Raw genomic sequence first — 17,711 nt, 5'->3', positions numbered from 1 at the left:
CTGTGATAATGTTTACCTTGGTAATCTTTGGATTCTTTTTTCTTGTGAAGACTCTTTTCAGTCTAGTATGAATTGTACTCCTTTAGAAAAATAGTGTCATTGCAAAATACAGGATTTTGTTTCTACTAGCAAACACTAACGCATGTACATTTGCAAATTTACACGAAATATATACAACCTATCAGCAACACCTGTACACCATACTAGTACAAACACATGTACATCATGTTTGTACAAACAGTTAAAAAGGAATGCACATATTACATAAACTGATAAACATCAACAACATACAATTACAAACTAACATTGCTATTTACAGCCTTAAACTGCAGTGTCCAGGGCCTCTGTGCTCTGCTCACTAGTCACTACCAGTCGTTGCCGTGGCCTGATCCTGGAAACAGAGGGCAGCTGGGTCCGTAAGCTTGCTCAGGGAACGATGGTTGCGCTGGAGTCCATGCTTGTGGAGCAGCAGGCGCCATTTGATGGGGTTGACGAAGGTGATGCGGTTCAATGTTGGATTGAGCAGAGGTTGAACTGCAAAAACAAATGCGCAGCCATGAGCTAACTAACAGTCTGGTGGTGCTCATTTTATGCAGGCACAGAATGAATGCAGAGCGTCATGCCGGCAATGGATATGAAAATAGTTGTGCATATGCATCACCTCCTCAAACAGGTCAGGAGAATTCGTGGGGACTTGTGCATTTTGTTGCCAGTCAGGCCCAACTGAAAGCAGAGTTGTCTGCTCCTGAAAAGGTGGTGGAATTCCTTGACCTGCAAAGTTTCAAATACTTCTATCAGAATAACTTCTGCAGATAACATGCGTACATTTGCATCAGAATAACTACTGCAGATAACATGTGTACATTTGCAAATTTTTAAAGTAAATTACCTTGGCAATCATATGTGTTTCGAGGATCAGTGTACATGGGACCATGCGCATATGTGTCAATCCGCTCAGTAACAGGGTTGAAAACATCGCTGGGACAATTTTCAGGTGCTCCAGCTCCTTATAAATTGAAACAGACATTATGGCATCAGACAATTAAGCATTGCAATGAACTCAAGGAGTAGTCAGAAACTCAGAATTCAGGGACTGGTACCTGGGTAACCTTGATAAGCCTCAAGGTTATTAGCAATAGAATTTGGTTGCCTTGCGTCCACTGATACAACAGACGGGCCAAACAGACATTCCGGCATCAGACAATTAAGCATTGCAATGAACTCAAGGAGTAGTCAGAAACTCAGAATTCAGGGACTGGTACCTTGGTGATCTTGATAAGCCTCAAGGTTATTAGCAATAGAATTTGGTTGCCTTGCGTCCACTGATACAACAGACGGGCCAGCAGCACCACCAGTGCCTAAAGAAATTCGCTCAGGAGCATTGCCTTTCATTACATAATCGTAAGGAATGTCCTCCAATCTGTTGTACACATGCTCTTTCAACCTCTTCACTGAAGCCTGGATACAGGGTATCATACGTGCTTATCATCAAACGTTCAAGATTTTTTAACACCAACAACGCCGCAGCATTAGTATATGATGTTGCTGAGTTCAGCGTGTACCTTGTGATTTATGTCAAATTGTTCACAGGCGATGTAACGACTACCAAATCTTGCTCCAACAAGATCATGCACGCAATTGAAAAAGAGCATCAAAGTCCCATCTTCAGTCTGATACGCTTTGAGCTCATGCCTGTCTTCTAGAACACGCTTCCTAGCATGCCCTGTCATTTTTGACCAAGACTTGCCCTTCTTTTTCATCTTTAGGATCTGCAAGCCAAGAAACCAAAATAACATCATACAAATCATACAGGCAGCTACAACACAAGGACTAAATTAAGTAATACTACATATTTCTTTACTTTATAAAGCTCTTCGGAATCCTTGTTCAAGGCCTTCAAGAAGTCCTGCACTGTGTGGATGTTTGCCTCCTGAAGCCTCTTGTGGTAAGCTCCATCTCTGGCAATAGCCTCTATGCGATAGACAGCATCATCTAATCTTGGAGATTTACTCTTCTCATTTGCTGCAACAAGGACCCAATTTTTGGGGATAAACCAAATCAGATAACAGTAGGAAACCTGACAAAAAGTCTTAACCTAAATCAAATAATAATAGTAAATGAGACTGCTTTGTACGTGGATCTTTCCCTTTTTTCTCTCTTAATATAAAGATACGCAGCTCTCCTGCGTGTTCGACAAAAAAATAATAGTAAACCTGACAAAAAGAACTCTTATCTCATACACTCATTTCTGCGATCCTTAACCTCGACAGGCTCCATGATTGCTTCCCGAACCCGACCAGCAATCTTTTCGGTCTTGCAAAATCTTGCCGCCATGCTGAACTTCTTCCTGCATGAACCTTCCTTGAAATGGATCTGGCTAAGCTCTACCTCTCCATTGGTCAACTGCACAGTTCCCAGCACAAGCATTTGCCCATCTCGACCTTGCACGGTGTGCTTATCAAACTCCTCTTCAGTCCAATTGTCATGGAATTTTTTATAGAAGCTGCCATGGAGAACCAATATCTCAATTTTCGCCTTGGAAAGAGGACCAGTTGTGATCATCTTGTCACCTTCGAACACCTCAACTTTGATTGCCACTTTGTTCTCATCTGTTATGTCCTTATCCGTGTAAATGGGTGCCTTCCATTTGTTCCGGAAACGCAGATGGATATTTGTGTTTGATCCACTGGAAGCAGCATGCTCCTGGTTTGGCTCTAATCTGAAACATCAACATGAATGAAATACAAAGGATGTAGCAAAGAGATATATCAGTTAGCATTTTTCGGATTTATAACACAAACATACTTTATTGTACTGTACATAGGCATGAAATGGATGCTGTAAACTATTTATCTGAGAAGTTCATATGCTGAATTAATACAAGGCAAGGCACAGAAATTTGAACTACATGAACTGCATGTACTACATTTGAGGCTGAAATAACTTGTTAATTATTACCTGGTGTGTCGTTCAGGATGGTGATTGGAATGCAGGCGAGCCAGTTGTCTCTGCATTTTTTATACTAGATTGTCATTTCAAGTTCATAAGAAAATCAACTGGATTCTCTTAATGGGATTAACATGAGGTAGTTATTCTGGAGAAGATAAGCTAACCACTTCTTGGTGGAGACCCTCAATCTGCCCATGAAAAGTTTCCAGTTTGCTCTCAACCTGCCCTTGGAAAGCTTTCAGTTTGCCCTCAACCTGCCTCTGGAAGCTGTCCAGCTTGCTGATTCAAAGAAAACAAGGAGAAGACAAAACTCAGATTATGTTCAAAAAAATATATAGCAATTAGCAACCAAATTTACTTTGATGGAAAACTGGATCGGTATTAATGAGAATTGCAGGAAGTCGTTCCTGGCAAAAACAAATTGAAACCTTTTTGTAGGAGAGAACGATTAGAGATATTTCATAAGGGAAAAAGTGCACAGATGAAACATAGGAAGTATACAACGTATGAAACACAAATACAACTAAATGAACTTAATCCTAGTTAATCACAAAGTTTTTACTGGCACTCATGTCTCACCTACCAAATTGATCCAAGAAGTGTCTCTTGAGCAGGGCTGCTATTAGGACCTACACAAAATGAGATGCGCTCTCACAAAAAAAAATTCCTAAACGCAATATTTGCGCAGGCCAGTGGCCATAGTACTAATCTACGAGATAGAAACCTTTTCTTTCGCAGCTGAATAAAAAAAAAACAGACTGTAGCCTTGTAAGAAAGGGAGATAAGCTTAGAGCGGGCAGGAAAAGTCCTTACCTAGAAAACATCTCATGATACTTGTGCAAGGCGCGATCGAGCTGCAAATTTGCAGGACAAATCAAATCAGGGCACACAAAATGTTAGAAAGAGAATAACATATGTGCAGAGGAAAACACTGCTACAAGTTGCAAAAAAGGGGGACAATAAAGACAGTCTTTGGTGGATAGATTTGTGATACAGATTTTGGGACGTGCTATGGGTTTGTGAAACAGGGGCTCAGTTTGCCAGTTTAAGGAGGGAATCAGGCACACCCAAGTCGGGCACAGGTCAATTATTACCAGATTTGCAAATCGAACAGGAAACACTAGAAATTCATTTTTAAAGGCATCACTCCCTCAGTACAAGGAGCACTCTCACGCTTTAAGGTGGTGTTTACTCAGGTTATACTACGAGTAAAAGATCCATGTAAAATCCAAATGCAGGATTGGCTAGAGAGAGCCTTGTAATTTTTCTGATTTTCTTCTTTTCCTTCCATGTCTCTTGATATGTATATATAAACTTTTTTTATTTAAATATATAACCAGCAGGGGTTAATACCCCTCCTGTTTCATAAAAAAAAAAAACAGGAAACACTAGAAATTCTTGCAAGGATGCGTCGGAGATGAACTCACCATGCCACCGATCTGGGAGACGCTGGCCGTCACCGTTGCCCTCGCGCTCCTGCAACCACGCGCACGCGCAGCTCAGGAAAACGCACCCAAAGCGGTTCAAGAACCGACGAATCTGGAAGGCTGGGAAGTTTGGGAACTGGGAGCACTCACGCTCGCACAAGGAAGAGCACCACCAGCAGGATCTGCCGCAGCGTCAGGCTCCTCGGCGACAACACGCCGCCACCGCCGCCGACCCCGTCCCTAACCGACAGCGCCAGCCTCATGCGCTTCGCCGGCGGCTGCTCAACAACCCCCCTCTCCCTCTCCATCTCACCTCCCTCTCTCCTCTCTCGGACTCCCTCTGATCGTGCTTCTTTGGGAGAAGTGGTTCTGCAGCGTACTACGCAAGCATCGAGGCGTGGACCTCCTTTATAGGGAAGACGGAGGCAGCTGAGTGGCGGAGCTCACAGCTGCCAGCGTCAGGTGGGCGGCGAGGCGAGAGCCGAGAGGACATGTCATGGAAATGTCCGATTCGAAAAAGTGCGTGGATGCCAAATCGGCAGCCATTCACCGGCCGGTGGGCGCAGCTCCGGGAGGGTCGACGGAATCGCCGCGTGCTCTCTGCCTGTCCCTCTGGCTCGCGCTGAGTCGGAGTGCAGGGGAGAGGGGACTGTCGGAATCGTTGACCAAGGCCGTCAACGAAAGGACGCAGAGAATCTTTGCCTTTGTTGACATGCTAGATTTGCACTGTGCGTAAGAAGTAGCTGATTCCATGTTTGCAGTTGTTTTTACCGAGATTTGAGTTTGTTTTTGCTCTGCCGAAGTGTACAATCTTGGCTTTGGAGAAGCTCATTTGTAATCTTTTTGCAATAATGTCAACGAAAGAATATTTTCACTCATCAAAATGTCTATGGCGTTGATGGGTAATTTGTTCATATTTTGCAGGCTGTTTTGAGTGAACAATACTTTTGTTTTTCAAATTATAAGCAAAGAACAATTATTTCGTTACTCTAAGAAAACAATTATTTCGTTCGTTCCACAATGATTGACACTCTAGGAATTTACAAAATCTCTACGCCGTCCCAAAATTGGTCAAATAATCTGCAAAATATGAACACATTATTTGTCTAAAAAAAATAATTTGTTCACTCTTTCCAGGGCGGAGGCAGTACGTTGTAAGGAGTTTGAGCTTATACTTTATCGAATTCAATTTTAATTATAACATTTCTTTGCTGTGCTATCCCTGCTGGACAATTAGTATATGCCCCCTATACAAAATATATGTAGCTTCCTAATGATAGGAAATTGGTTTCTTTTCTTTTCTTACTTGAGCATGCATAAGCTAAGTAATATTGGGTACAAATCATTATTGCATTTTTGCTGTACAAAAGTATCACTGTAGCATTTTGTGTGGTTTTGCATTTCCTACCTAGAACCTAGGATATCATGATCTAACACATATACGGTTCAGAAATGTTTTTTTTTTTGGTTCCACGGTTTCAGAGTTGATCGATCAAAGTATAACACCTATCAAGCCTTGTTCTTATTAAGGTATACTTAGGTATATACGGGAGCGAAAACATCCAAAGGCATCTCTGTGAGAGTGTGAGCTACCAGTGTCGTCCTTTAAAATATTTGAGGCATATTTTATTTTTTTTAAAAAAGTTAAATTTAACATTTAGCAATTCGTCAAATCATAATCCATATTTTGTTTTAAACTCAATGTTTTAATTCACTAGACGCAACACCATTATTTTCCGGCTCCGACGACCGAGTCAAATAAAGACTACTTGCATTATTGGAGTAGCCAGTAGCCTATATAATTTATATAAAGAGGCATTATTAAATTCAAGAAAATTCTATAATACTGCTGAAGCTGTCATGCTGACGGTTCTATTTGTCATTTGATATTCATGCACAAATGATCACACCACTATGCTAACATCAACTGTATGCATGCTTCCAGTATATTCTCATTTTGATCATATTCTTGTTTTATTATTGTTGACCTGTATAGATTCTAACGCCCGCATGCAACCAACCTGGTATACAAATCTTACAAGTGTACGGTCGAGATACATAATCCCTACGCGTCGAATCATGGTCCGTACATGTACTCTTTCTGTTTATATGCTTATCTAAAAAAATATGTTTGATTGAGGTCGTCATCTCTTCCGATCCTTTCTTCATTGTAAATCATAACATATTTGTAACTTATTATAAGTCGCCTTGTTTCCTTTTTTTCGTCAGTCTAAATCAAATTGTGTCCAGTACTAGAGCTGATGTGATGGATGAAAAATGCAAAATTTGCACACCTCTTAAACTGAATATTTGAATTGCACCTGAGATTGCAACAAAAGGATGGGAAAAGTTCGTCGTCCATGGCACGTATATAAAGCAAGTGCAGAGATAATTGCTTGAGAATTTTGCACGCAGCGTGGAAATCAAAGAAATGTGGCTCGAACTTTCGCATTTTCTTCAGAAAGAAATACACGTACTGTTAGCATTGGCAGCAATTACCTATGTGGATGGTGTCTGCAGAGACATGCATGAGAGGCCCAAGCAATGCCCTAACAGTAAACTATGGAGTATATCTCTTCGTATCCAGAGAAGTTAGCAGCCTGAAAATACAGTGAAGAAAGTGTGCTTCTTCCTGGCATTTTCCATGCATCCTTGTGATACGAATTTTCCTCCCTTCGTTTAATTTACTTTTTCCTTCCTTTTGCCTCCTATGCATGACAGCATGACGAGGAGTTGAGCATTCTATATAATTGGCCTACGTGGCTACGTCATTTTATATAACGCGTTGTGTGATGTACAGTATCCAGAAGACCCCAAGCAGGTCTTTGTCGTCGTGAGCCCCGGCCCTTCCTCTTTATGCGTCTAGATCTCTACGCGTTCTTGGCTTACCGCCGTGAGCATGCATAAGCTAATCGTATTATTGGTTACTTATCATTGTTGCATTTTCTGTTAAAAACATCATATAAGTCTATTTAATTTGTGTATGTAATTTTTTAATTTACATATTTTAATTCACACTACATTCAATTTAAGAAAATAAAGGTCAAAATCTAATTAACTTTGAAGATCAAATTAAATAGGAACTAGTATTTTAAGAGTAGCCTTTCCGAGAAATGAAGAGCTAGTCATTCAATTCAAGAAATTAAAGTTATACAAATACAACTACTACTGTCAATATGATAGTTCTATTTTTTATTTGATATTCATGCACTAGGAATCACTACACTGTGCTAAACATCGACCTTTAGGTTCTTGTTTTGGTCGCGGAGTTACAGTTGCAGCGCCTCTGCTGCTCCTCATGCATCACATCCCAGATCCCACTTGATCTCCTGCCTTCGCAGAAAAGCGCGCGGTTCCCGCACAGTCCACTTGATTAAATTGCAGCTGCTTGCCCCCAATAACTCGATTAGTTCCTGATCTACTTGCAATGCAAAGGATTGAACAAAGTATGCAGTGCCTAACACAGTAAAGTGCACAGTCCTGTTTATGTAACACCATGTATCTGATATAACGTAAATTAACTCCGTTTGTGCAGTTCATAGTGACATATCCTTGAGCATGTCGCTGCATCAGATGAGCCCATGCTTTGCGTGCAGTCACCTGTCCTGTCCAGGAGAAGGAAGGCGATGAGCTCCGGAAAACACTGAAGTTGTTGAAATCCTTCAGCCAGGTTCTTGGTGCATGCAAGTTCGCTCAGTGCCATAATAACATGTACATAACAGACTAAATTTCTTGGGTAGCAGAGAACTATCAGATAGACAGGAGCATTATATTTTATTAGGAGCTTTGAGTAATTAAATTTAGCAGATGGTATTAGAAAGTTATGCTCCTTGTAACTGTCATGGTCGCAAAGCATTCAATTCAAGCTGCAATCTTTCACTATAGAATACAGATTAATAAGCTTGATTGTTGAACTTGCAGATCCTACAAAGTTATTTTGTGCGGAGGTGTACATCTGCATCTTGAGTATTTGAGATCAGCCACATATTGTTAGCTCAGCAAAAGTAAGCATATGAGTTTCATGAATATAGTTAGGTACATCGATTTTTCTTTTCTATTAAGTGTGCATTAAATAGTGTGTAAAAGATCACAACAATTGTTCCTGTCCCTTATTCTCAACCGTTTGCATTTCAAAGAAGTCAATCTCTGAATGTACTTGGAGTACATCTTTACAGGACAGCTCAAATTCAGTATGAGATGACCACAAGCTAATCCATTCAAGCATGTTTATATGGTTTGATGACATTGGATTATGTTTCATGTCATATATACGAAAAGCATAAAGATAGCACTTGTGATTGGGGGAAATTAGATTAACTTAGGCACTACTCAAGAGTCAAGTCCATTGATTTGTTAATCTTCCAACGCAAATTGTTTGTTCAAAATTTACAGTAAAAGATACTGGCCCACTCCAATTTGGGGGCGGCAAGGCCGCGCCTGCCTTCTTTATTGTTTGACTCGCTAGCATTCTCTAAAATATACCAAATATAAATCCGTGATGATTTGAGTGCACCTTTTTGGTCTCATTCGATTCTTTCATATGCACTCTATTTACATGCATGCTAATCAATGCGACGTACTTGCCACCCAACTCTAGCAATAGCAATAATTGATGGGCAAGTACAATGTTTTACCTCTCACCTTAATTATTGTGCCCAAGTCCAAATGAATTTGTATTTGAGATTGGAGGGTCTAATAATGGAAATAATTCTAATGCTCGCAATCAACTTGGACAAAAAAATGTATATATATATTTGTATATACTACTACTTTTTTTCTACCCAGTGTACGACCAATAGATATAATCACAACAAATCGGACAATCAAGATCCGTTTGTTTCCTCTTTCTGCTCATATGTGTAAGGTCTATCATCTCTCCCTCCTATCTTCATGTATCATAAATCTTTACATATTTGTAATTTATAAGTCACATTGTTTCTTTTTTTCTTTTAAGTTTATATCACATTCTGTGTCCATGTGAAAGATAAAGAAAAATGCAACTTACGTTTGAACGGGCCGGGGAACATCATACAGATTGAGTATCTGAAGTGCACCTGAAAATGCTACAAAAAACGGAATTAGCTACTGCACCGTACCAATTGTTCCATCTAAATGACTGTGGCTACCCCATTGTTTTGAAAGACTAGTAAACGAAATGTGTGTCAAACATAAGCCAAAGCTTTTGGACCAAAAAAATTGCTGGGGACACTACAGCACGCTTCCAAAACACAGCCATGAGAAAAAGAAAAAAACACACAGGCACGAGCAAATTAAAAGAGAGCTCGGCAGGAACGAACATCCATCGTCCATGGCATGCATATATACCGAGTACAGAGATAACAGGGTGTGAGGGTGGTCAAGGACGGCGGCAGCCAAAGTAAGCAAAGGAAAAAAAGCAAAGGCGCTTGAGAAGTTGCACGGAGCTCGAGAGGAAATGCAACGCGAACTTCTCATTTCCTTGAGAAAAGTACGTTGTTACCTGTTAGCAGCAATGCCACCACTGAAATTAGCTATGTACATGGTGTGTGCAGAGGTACATGAGAGGTCCAAGCAATGCTCAAACGACAATAAACTTTCTTTTCGTTCGTGTTCAGAGAAGTTGCTAGGATGACAGTCCGAAAATACGGCGAAAAGACTTTGCTCTTCTCTATTTGATAAAAGAAAGGCTGTGCCTCTTTTTTTTTTTTCGGAATCGTTCCTACATCTTCTGATACTTTTCCTCCCTTTGTTTCCTTCCTTCCTTGCCTCCGACGACAAGAAGTTCAACAAATTCTAACTAGCATGAGATGGATTAGCGCGTTGTGTGATGATCTTTGCGCGTCGACGACATCGCAGGGCAGGGTGGGATAAGGTAAAGGATCGCTACGCGCTCCTGGCCTATTTGCGTTGATTATTCATGGACATCAGTCTTCGTCGTTGGCGTCGCTTCCTTCTGACTGTACTTTTGCTACAATTTTTAACTTTTCATCATGCCACAGCACAAGATCATATATTCAAATGCAACTGTGTGGGTTATCTACTCTCTGTCTCAAGGCAGTGGGTAGGTTCTGTGATCGAGTAATAAGCTTGCACATTCGCCGTGTCTCCTGTTCTCTCCTCCTCACTTGTTTATGGCCACTGTATATGGTCGTGCATGTGCAAGCTAAGCGCTCCTTCCTGGAGATGCTAGACTTTGTATGTCTCCTTTTCCATCCACCTCTGGTTGCTTACGCTGTTGGTCTATCAAAGACTATATTGCCGTTAAGCACATGCTTCACACGAATAGTTAATTTTGATCCTTGGTTCAAGTCTGTCCCATTGCCATGCTCTTATGCATCATGGACGTTAAATTTCCGTGTAACTGACATTCTGCTAGTGGCCCGCGCTAACAACGCGGCTAGCTAGTATGGTTTCAGCTATCATACTAATTGGTAATAACAACATGCACCTTTTTTTCTCTCTAGACATTTTGTGTTATTTTTCTCATAGTGATGAAGTACTTGTGTAGGGTTTTTTTTTTGAGTTGTTCTCCTGTTTTCTTCTTGAGAAACTACGTTAATGTACTATCTTCTTTCTTTTCAGCAAACCAATTTTTTCTTTGATGATCAAGATCTTGGTGCACATCTGATCCATGGACATGAAATAGACCTATGCTATTTGATATAACACTGGTCCCTTTTTAATGTCTTTAGCTCAGTATCTAAAGCCTATGGACATCATGAACTGGATCGGCTTGATACTCTCCTAGTATTTTTTTACCACATACAATCCGGTTTTGGTGTAGTTTTTTTTTATTTGATATACTCCCGCTATCATTCTCAGCAACTACACCAATGCACCATATTCTTTTGTTGCTCGGCGGAGTTATGATAAAAGCTAAAGGAATCTATTGGGAATTGTATGATATAGACATACTGACTCAATTTACAATTTCTTCTTTGACCATGACAATCTTTAGGTGAGAATATTATGACTTTTTTGTCCGGAATGGATCTAGACCTCTCCCTCCACCTTTGACACAGGCTCTTTTGGCTATGTTTACCTTGGCCTTCATACCTTGTAGTAGTACCTTATTTTGTGCTTTCAGCCTCGCCTTAGGCTTCGCGTGTCATTATTCTTGCCTTATTGTTATGGTTCCTCTCTACAGCGTGCACATGCTTCAGCTTGTTTTGCAACCTACCCATGTTCCCCATTTATCATTGCAAGTTTTGCTTGCATATCGATTATGATGTTCATTTTCTTTTGAAGCATCTTGATCTGACCAGTAGGCATGTTCTTGAGAAATCGTTTGGCCTTACCGCGATGCTATAAATTGATCTTATAATACTCTAGCTTAGCTCAAATATTTTTTCATGCTCTAATCCTATTTTTAGTTTAAATTAATGATCTTTTATATAGGCTCTTTATTTGGGTATTTTAGGGTAATGCATTTCATAGATGTTACGGCATCCCTAGTATGACATTTCATAGACTCGCTATATTTTTGTTTTTTTATCATAAATCTTTAGGTTAATATTTATGTTTTGAATGGAGTAGTATGTTTCAGAAATAAAATAAATAAAATACAAAATAAGAGAAAATAAATTACTTACCCTTAAAATGTATCCATTTGTTTTTAATATATGACATTTAAGACAAAATGATTAATTTATTTTAAACTAATACCTCATTTTAATCATCATATATTTCAAATGGAGAAATTAATATAGATTATTGTAAACTAAGCGTGGCTTAGCTCATTTTTTAACAGGAAAACTCTACTTTATAACTTTGGTGAAGTGAGAGTAGTGCTTCCTTCGTTTTAGATTATCGTCCAGCTAGCATTTGCATAGAGTCCATATTTGCTTTTTGCGTGGTACTTTGCCTTGGATTCTTAGCGTACATGCACACATGGTGTTCTAGCAAGTATGTGGGAGTTCTGGATCGGATTTAGAATAATCTAAACCGTTAGATCATCGTAAAATCCAACGGTGCATATTCTTCTTCTTTTGTAATTAATATGTGAACTTCTAGATACTCTTGGCGAACATGGTGGCTTCTTTTAACATTATTGTATTAAGATAATAAATGGCATATATAGCAAAAAAAAGATAAATAAATGCATGCATCCGAAAGATACTAGTAGTGCATGCGCTGCACGTTGTTCCTCTTGTCCATTTAATTTCCAGGGAATTTAGCCTGCATTTCAATCACATCGTTGGCTTCGCTAGCTATTTGATGATCACAGCACAAATATATATGGCTGCCTTGCACTGGACGAGCTGTATAAAGTACAGAGACAGTCACAATTCTTAGAAAGAGCAAGAAATGCTCGTAGATGGTCTTGTTCTTTCGCCCTGCTCCTCGTCTTCTTCTCTTCTCGTCCTCCATCATGTAATACTCCGTCACAAAGAAAATAAAAAAAGAGAATTCAGGTAGAGGCTCCGCAATGGCTACCCCCGCGAGTATATCGATCAAGAATCTTGCAGCAACGGGATAAGGTTACGCTTGTATTTTCAGGCGTGCATTAGCCATGCACCGATGCCCCATGATCGTCGAGTGTGCCTTACTCTGCAAATTAGAGTTGCAGGCTTTAATTTATTTGGTGGATGGACTGCAAGTGTTAATCAGTTATCATCAGTTCATGGCAAAAAGCCAGTCTCCGGATCACAGTGAGGTTGCATGCCATGGCATCTCGGATTACAAAAACTTCAAAGTTTCTTGAAATTTGTTGTAAAACAACCAGACTTTGTATGGATGGAAAGGATCGGAGGACTAGAAGTCCTAGTCTTGTCCGGTTGTTTACGGGCTCTTACCGCTTGGTTCGAAATATATATATCAGATGAGCATCCCTATTGTATACGAGGTCTACTCGTCTTCTTTGTTCCTGTGCTTATCACGAGAGATGTGAGAGGGAGACGATCCCACGTGTTTCACGGCACGTTATCAGCATGATCGCTATTCGTCGACTACGCCGAAGGAGTCGCCATCAAGCTCGACGCCGGCGATCTCATGCCGTCGTCCTTGACGACAACTACTTCAACGACGTCGACTACATAAACGTTGTCAGCAATCGGATCTGCATTGACTCTCCACCAAGCCGGCAGGTCCCCTGGCCTTGCTGAACTGTCCCACGCGACAGGCTTCGAATCCGTTCGTTGAATCAAGCTATAAGGTACGAATTGTTTTTCCGGATTTAGTAGATTAGATCGGTAGAACCAACCTTCGAGTTCGTGGTTTAATCTGCTAAATCAAACTACTACCGAAAAGTAGATGGCTTGCTTTTGTTTGATCTCGCATGATCGTCCATATTGCACCTGTATATTGGTGACTTAGGGCATGAAGTAAAAAAAAAAACGGGGGAAATGTTTTTGTGGGTAATGCTACTGGCACGATGACCAGCAGCCATAGCCAGGAACTCGCCATGGACTCGTACGCCGGTGGTTCTGAACAAGATCACGGAAGGTCACGTAATGAGAAACAGATCATGAAGATCATGACGCACACATGAACTCCACATATACACCGATCTGCAAATCGGACGTAGCGGATCCTTGCTTGCAGCAAGTTCGCCGTATGAAGCTGATACACATCTGAATCCTCCATCGCCCAAAGTCGTACAATCGTTGCTGAAATTGAATCAATTCAACCATGGGGCTACTCCCGAAGACAAGTCCCATCCGCAAAACTGGATCTGAACTCAATACTCGAGTCCGAGTCTCGCCTGCAGCGAGCTCGCCGCCTGAAGCTCAAGGGCCCTCCACATCGCCTGAAGATGCATGCCGCCGCTCGAATTGCTGCTCGTGAATCGCCACGGCCCGAACGCCGAGGCCGGCACTCAAAGTTGCCGACCGCCACTCGTAGTCGTCGCGCTGGCACCCACAGTACAGTGCCGACCACAGCTCGTAGTCATCGCGCCGCCACCCCCAGTACGAAACCGCGATGACCCGAGCCGCTGCGCCGCCTAGAGCCGCGCCGCGTCCCGCAGCCTGCAGCCGCGCCGCCACTCGACGAGGCCTGCAGCCCTGCTGCCAGCCGCCGCCAACAGTAGCCGGCATGACCCGCAGCTAGACTCCCGCGCCCCGCAGCGCGGGCACCGCCACAGCCTCGCCGCGGCTCGCAGACGTCGTGCACGAAGAGGAGAGAAAGAGGGGAGGCTGGGGAAGGAGAGGAGTGGAGGTCGGGCTAGGGGCACCCGGCCTCCCTCCCTCCATACTGGGCCAAGCAGGCAATGTGGGCCGGCCCGATCCGATCAGCTTAAGAAGGGCCCGGGAAAAAAACCTGCGTGGTTATTCTTATGAGAACACCCCCGGATAATTCAATATTCGAGCGAGCGACTAAGAACTTGCAGTTTAACCCCTAGTTTTTATTTTGAATGTTTTCTAGCAGAAAACACCTCGGGATACTTGATTTTCGCGAGAGAATAAGGTTTACATGTCTTTTACAGTATGCCCCCTTAAATTGGTATTTAAGAATTTATTTGCTGTTTTTATGTATATTAGTTATAATTATACATAAATGCAGTAGTTTTGTGCCTTTAATCATAGAAACATGGTTTTAGGTATATGAGCTCTTTAATTTTAAAACCCCTTTTGAGGGTCATAGTTGAACTTTTTCTAGCTTGTTTAATGGATATATAATTCTAAAAGTTGAACCATTAATCCCTGAAATGGCTAGAAAATTACCTATAATCATAGAAAATAGTTTTAGGTTCATGACCTCTCTCAATTTTGAAGAACCTTAGACATAATACCCCCTGCGAGTGTCATATTTATATATTTTTCCTAGCAACCGTGTGAATGGGGTAAATATTTGCTAGGACAATTCTAGGAAACTATCTAAATGATCTATTCAATAGATTAACCAATATTAATTAATTTTGCACTTGTTTCATGCATTTAAACACATGAAGTGTGCCTGTAGCAATTGCGTGAATAATGTGAGATGAAGTCCGTTATTTCTTGAAGAAATGTAATATTGGTTTTAAGTCTAGCACCATGTAATTTCAGAAGAAATGCTATATAACTATGCAAGTTATTTAATTGATTGAAATCAACACATTTACTTCCCAACATAGCATTATGATTTTACAATAGCAGTAAATTCGTAAGAAGCATGTCAGCAATTTGAGTTCATACATACCATGAAGTTATACGGAATTAATATGTTCTCTTGAAGAATCATATTTGTTGCCACGTAGGCACTTTTGCAATTCAAGAAGAATATGCATAAACTCAGTATAGCAAATGTCTATGCAATATGAAGTTGTATAAACCACATAAGTGTAAGGGGAATAATGTACATTCCAGAAGTGATGTTGGGCTCAGGGGGAGATGCATTGAGACCATGAAGCCTCATACTTACCCAAAACCATTAAATAAATAGTATTTCTTACATAAGTTGCATTATTAAGTTATATTCCTGAAGAATTTGGTTATGCTCATGAAAAGTAAGCATTTAACTTTTGCTTGAAGACCGGAAGTTTAGCATTAGTTTATGAATCTTTCCCAGAATAGAAGGGCAAATTGAATAAATTGGTGTCTCTTACCTCTGTATAGGTTTTTCTCACCTCATCTTGTGCCCACTTGCTTGTAGCAATTTTTACTTGTAGTAATCACTTTTGGAATATATAAAAGAATTACATACTGAATATTGTAAATAATTATTTTGAATTGCCTATTTGATAATCATTTGAAATGATTTTTCCACTAAAGTCTCAAGTAACCATTTAGGTTGTAGTTACTGTGTGTTGCTGCCATGTAGGTAGAATGGAAACTGAATTTCCATGAAGCACACTAACGAGTTAGTAATATATATATGTGTGTGTGTGTTTTAATTGACTTCAGAAGATTCAATTAGCCATGAAATTGTATATTACTAACCTATGTACTGAATACATAAGTCCCGTAACTTGAAGTTTATTCTATCCAAACCAAATTATTGTACACTAAATAATACAACTATGTGAATTTCATATCATATAATGGATATACTAGCAATATAATTTAATTATATGGAATATTTGAAATAATTCATAGATCATGCTTGAAGCATAACATCACCTGAAGTGCAGCTATGGTATGGAAAGGGGGAGAAATTTGGGACATAGAGACATGTGCATAATGTGGATAAAAAAAGAAAAGAAAAATTTTATAGGCATGAGCCTCGTCCTGTTAGATTGATGGACAATCAACGTGCAAGTTGGCCTGTAGCCATAGTCACTGTAATGACTAAGCATGTAGATCTGCGTAGCTTTGTAATCCAGATATCACTATGTCACTCAGAATAACAAAGTTAGTAGTTATTCCACACTAATGTCAGGACATGCATTAATTAGAAGTCTTTGCATGAACATCACATCAAAATTCCGCTTCGTGTTGGCTTGTAGCCATCATGCTATTTCTATCATTGCACTTCTATCATTGCACCAGCTTGCATGTTGTGCTCATTCAAAACTTCTCCTGTTGAGAAGTAGCTCCCACTCTGATAAGATGGCCAGTAAGCCATCATAGCACTCTATCAACCAGCTAGCATGCTGACAAATCAATGTATTATATACATATGTGCAAAATGACTGGTAGTCATTAAATAATCTTTAGTCAAGAAGGCTAAGATTCGGGGGAGCAAACCGGTCTAGAATAGATCCAATGAGAAATTTGTCCAATTAGAAACTGGTTAGCCCAATTAGAATGGGTTTGCGGACAAATGAAGAGAAATGGACTTGTTAGTCCATTGTGTGGAAAACAATTTTATATTATGGATTCAAAAGCATATGGGGAATTCCTGAATGTAAAAAGTAATTAAATTTTCCGGAAGAAATTCCATGTAGATTATATTTTGCATAAATTTTAAACTTGAAATTTGATTATCAAAATTACTTGGTATGAGTATTTGGATGAATATTTTTTTAGGCTAAATAAAAAAAGCTGGATAACATAATAGTTCTGATCTTGCTAGCTGCATAACAAATAACCCCTAAAGTTTAAAATAAAGTGCGTGAATTTTATTTCACCATCTTAGCATACAAATGAGCATCAACTTGAAGTTGGAGAAACATGGATATGAATTTCCATTATATGAAGTTTAAAATAAAGTGCATGAATTTTATTTCTCCTCAAGCTTGTTGCAAGCTGTGCCGGCTCGCAGTGGAACAGGTTGTGCTTGTTGGACAGATTGCTGCAATGAAGCTGCCACATGATCTATTGTTTTTTTTTCTGGAGCTTCTTGCATGCATGCTAGTCTGCATTTCCTTGTGGTGCAGTTGTGCTGATAGATTCTTATTGGCAATGCAAATTATCCCAACGTTGAAGAATTAGGGCACATGGTTATATGGCTCAGGACCAACTGAATAAAGGTCATTTTCTTTTGCCTTACCAT

The 17,711-nt window shown here is 40.2% G+C and overlaps 1 protein-coding gene across 1 annotated transcript; it reads right to left on the bottom strand.

The window, feature by feature from the left end:
- Positions 1-63: 63 nt before the first annotated feature.
- LOC117850392 (calmodulin-binding protein 60 D) lies at positions 64-5,040 on the bottom strand. Its single transcript, XM_034732219.2, has 13 exons — positions 4,527-5,040; positions 4,377-4,425; positions 3,763-3,803; positions 3,114-3,228; positions 2,959-3,008; positions 2,241-2,719; positions 1,862-2,022; positions 1,563-1,769; positions 1,263-1,458; positions 1,101-1,160; positions 890-1,006; positions 662-771; positions 64-534 (listed from the first exon to the last, which is right to left on the bottom strand). The coding sequence occupies exons 1-13, from the start codon at positions 4,682-4,684 to the stop codon at positions 508-510; spliced, it is 1,770 nt and encodes a 589-aa protein (XP_034588110.1). The 5' UTR covers positions 4,685-5,040; the 3' UTR covers positions 64-507.
- Between the last annotated feature and the right edge of the window lie 12,671 nt (positions 5,041-17,711).

Source organism: Setaria viridis, chromosome 3 (genome assembly GCF_005286985.2).
Source record: "Setaria viridis chromosome 3, Setaria_viridis_v4.0, whole genome shotgun sequence".
NCBI classification, from domain to species: domain Eukaryota; kingdom Viridiplantae; phylum Streptophyta; class Magnoliopsida; order Poales; family Poaceae; genus Setaria; species Setaria viridis.
The sequence above is the reverse complement of the archived record's forward strand: the minus strand, read 5'-3'. Positions and strand labels throughout refer to the sequence as shown.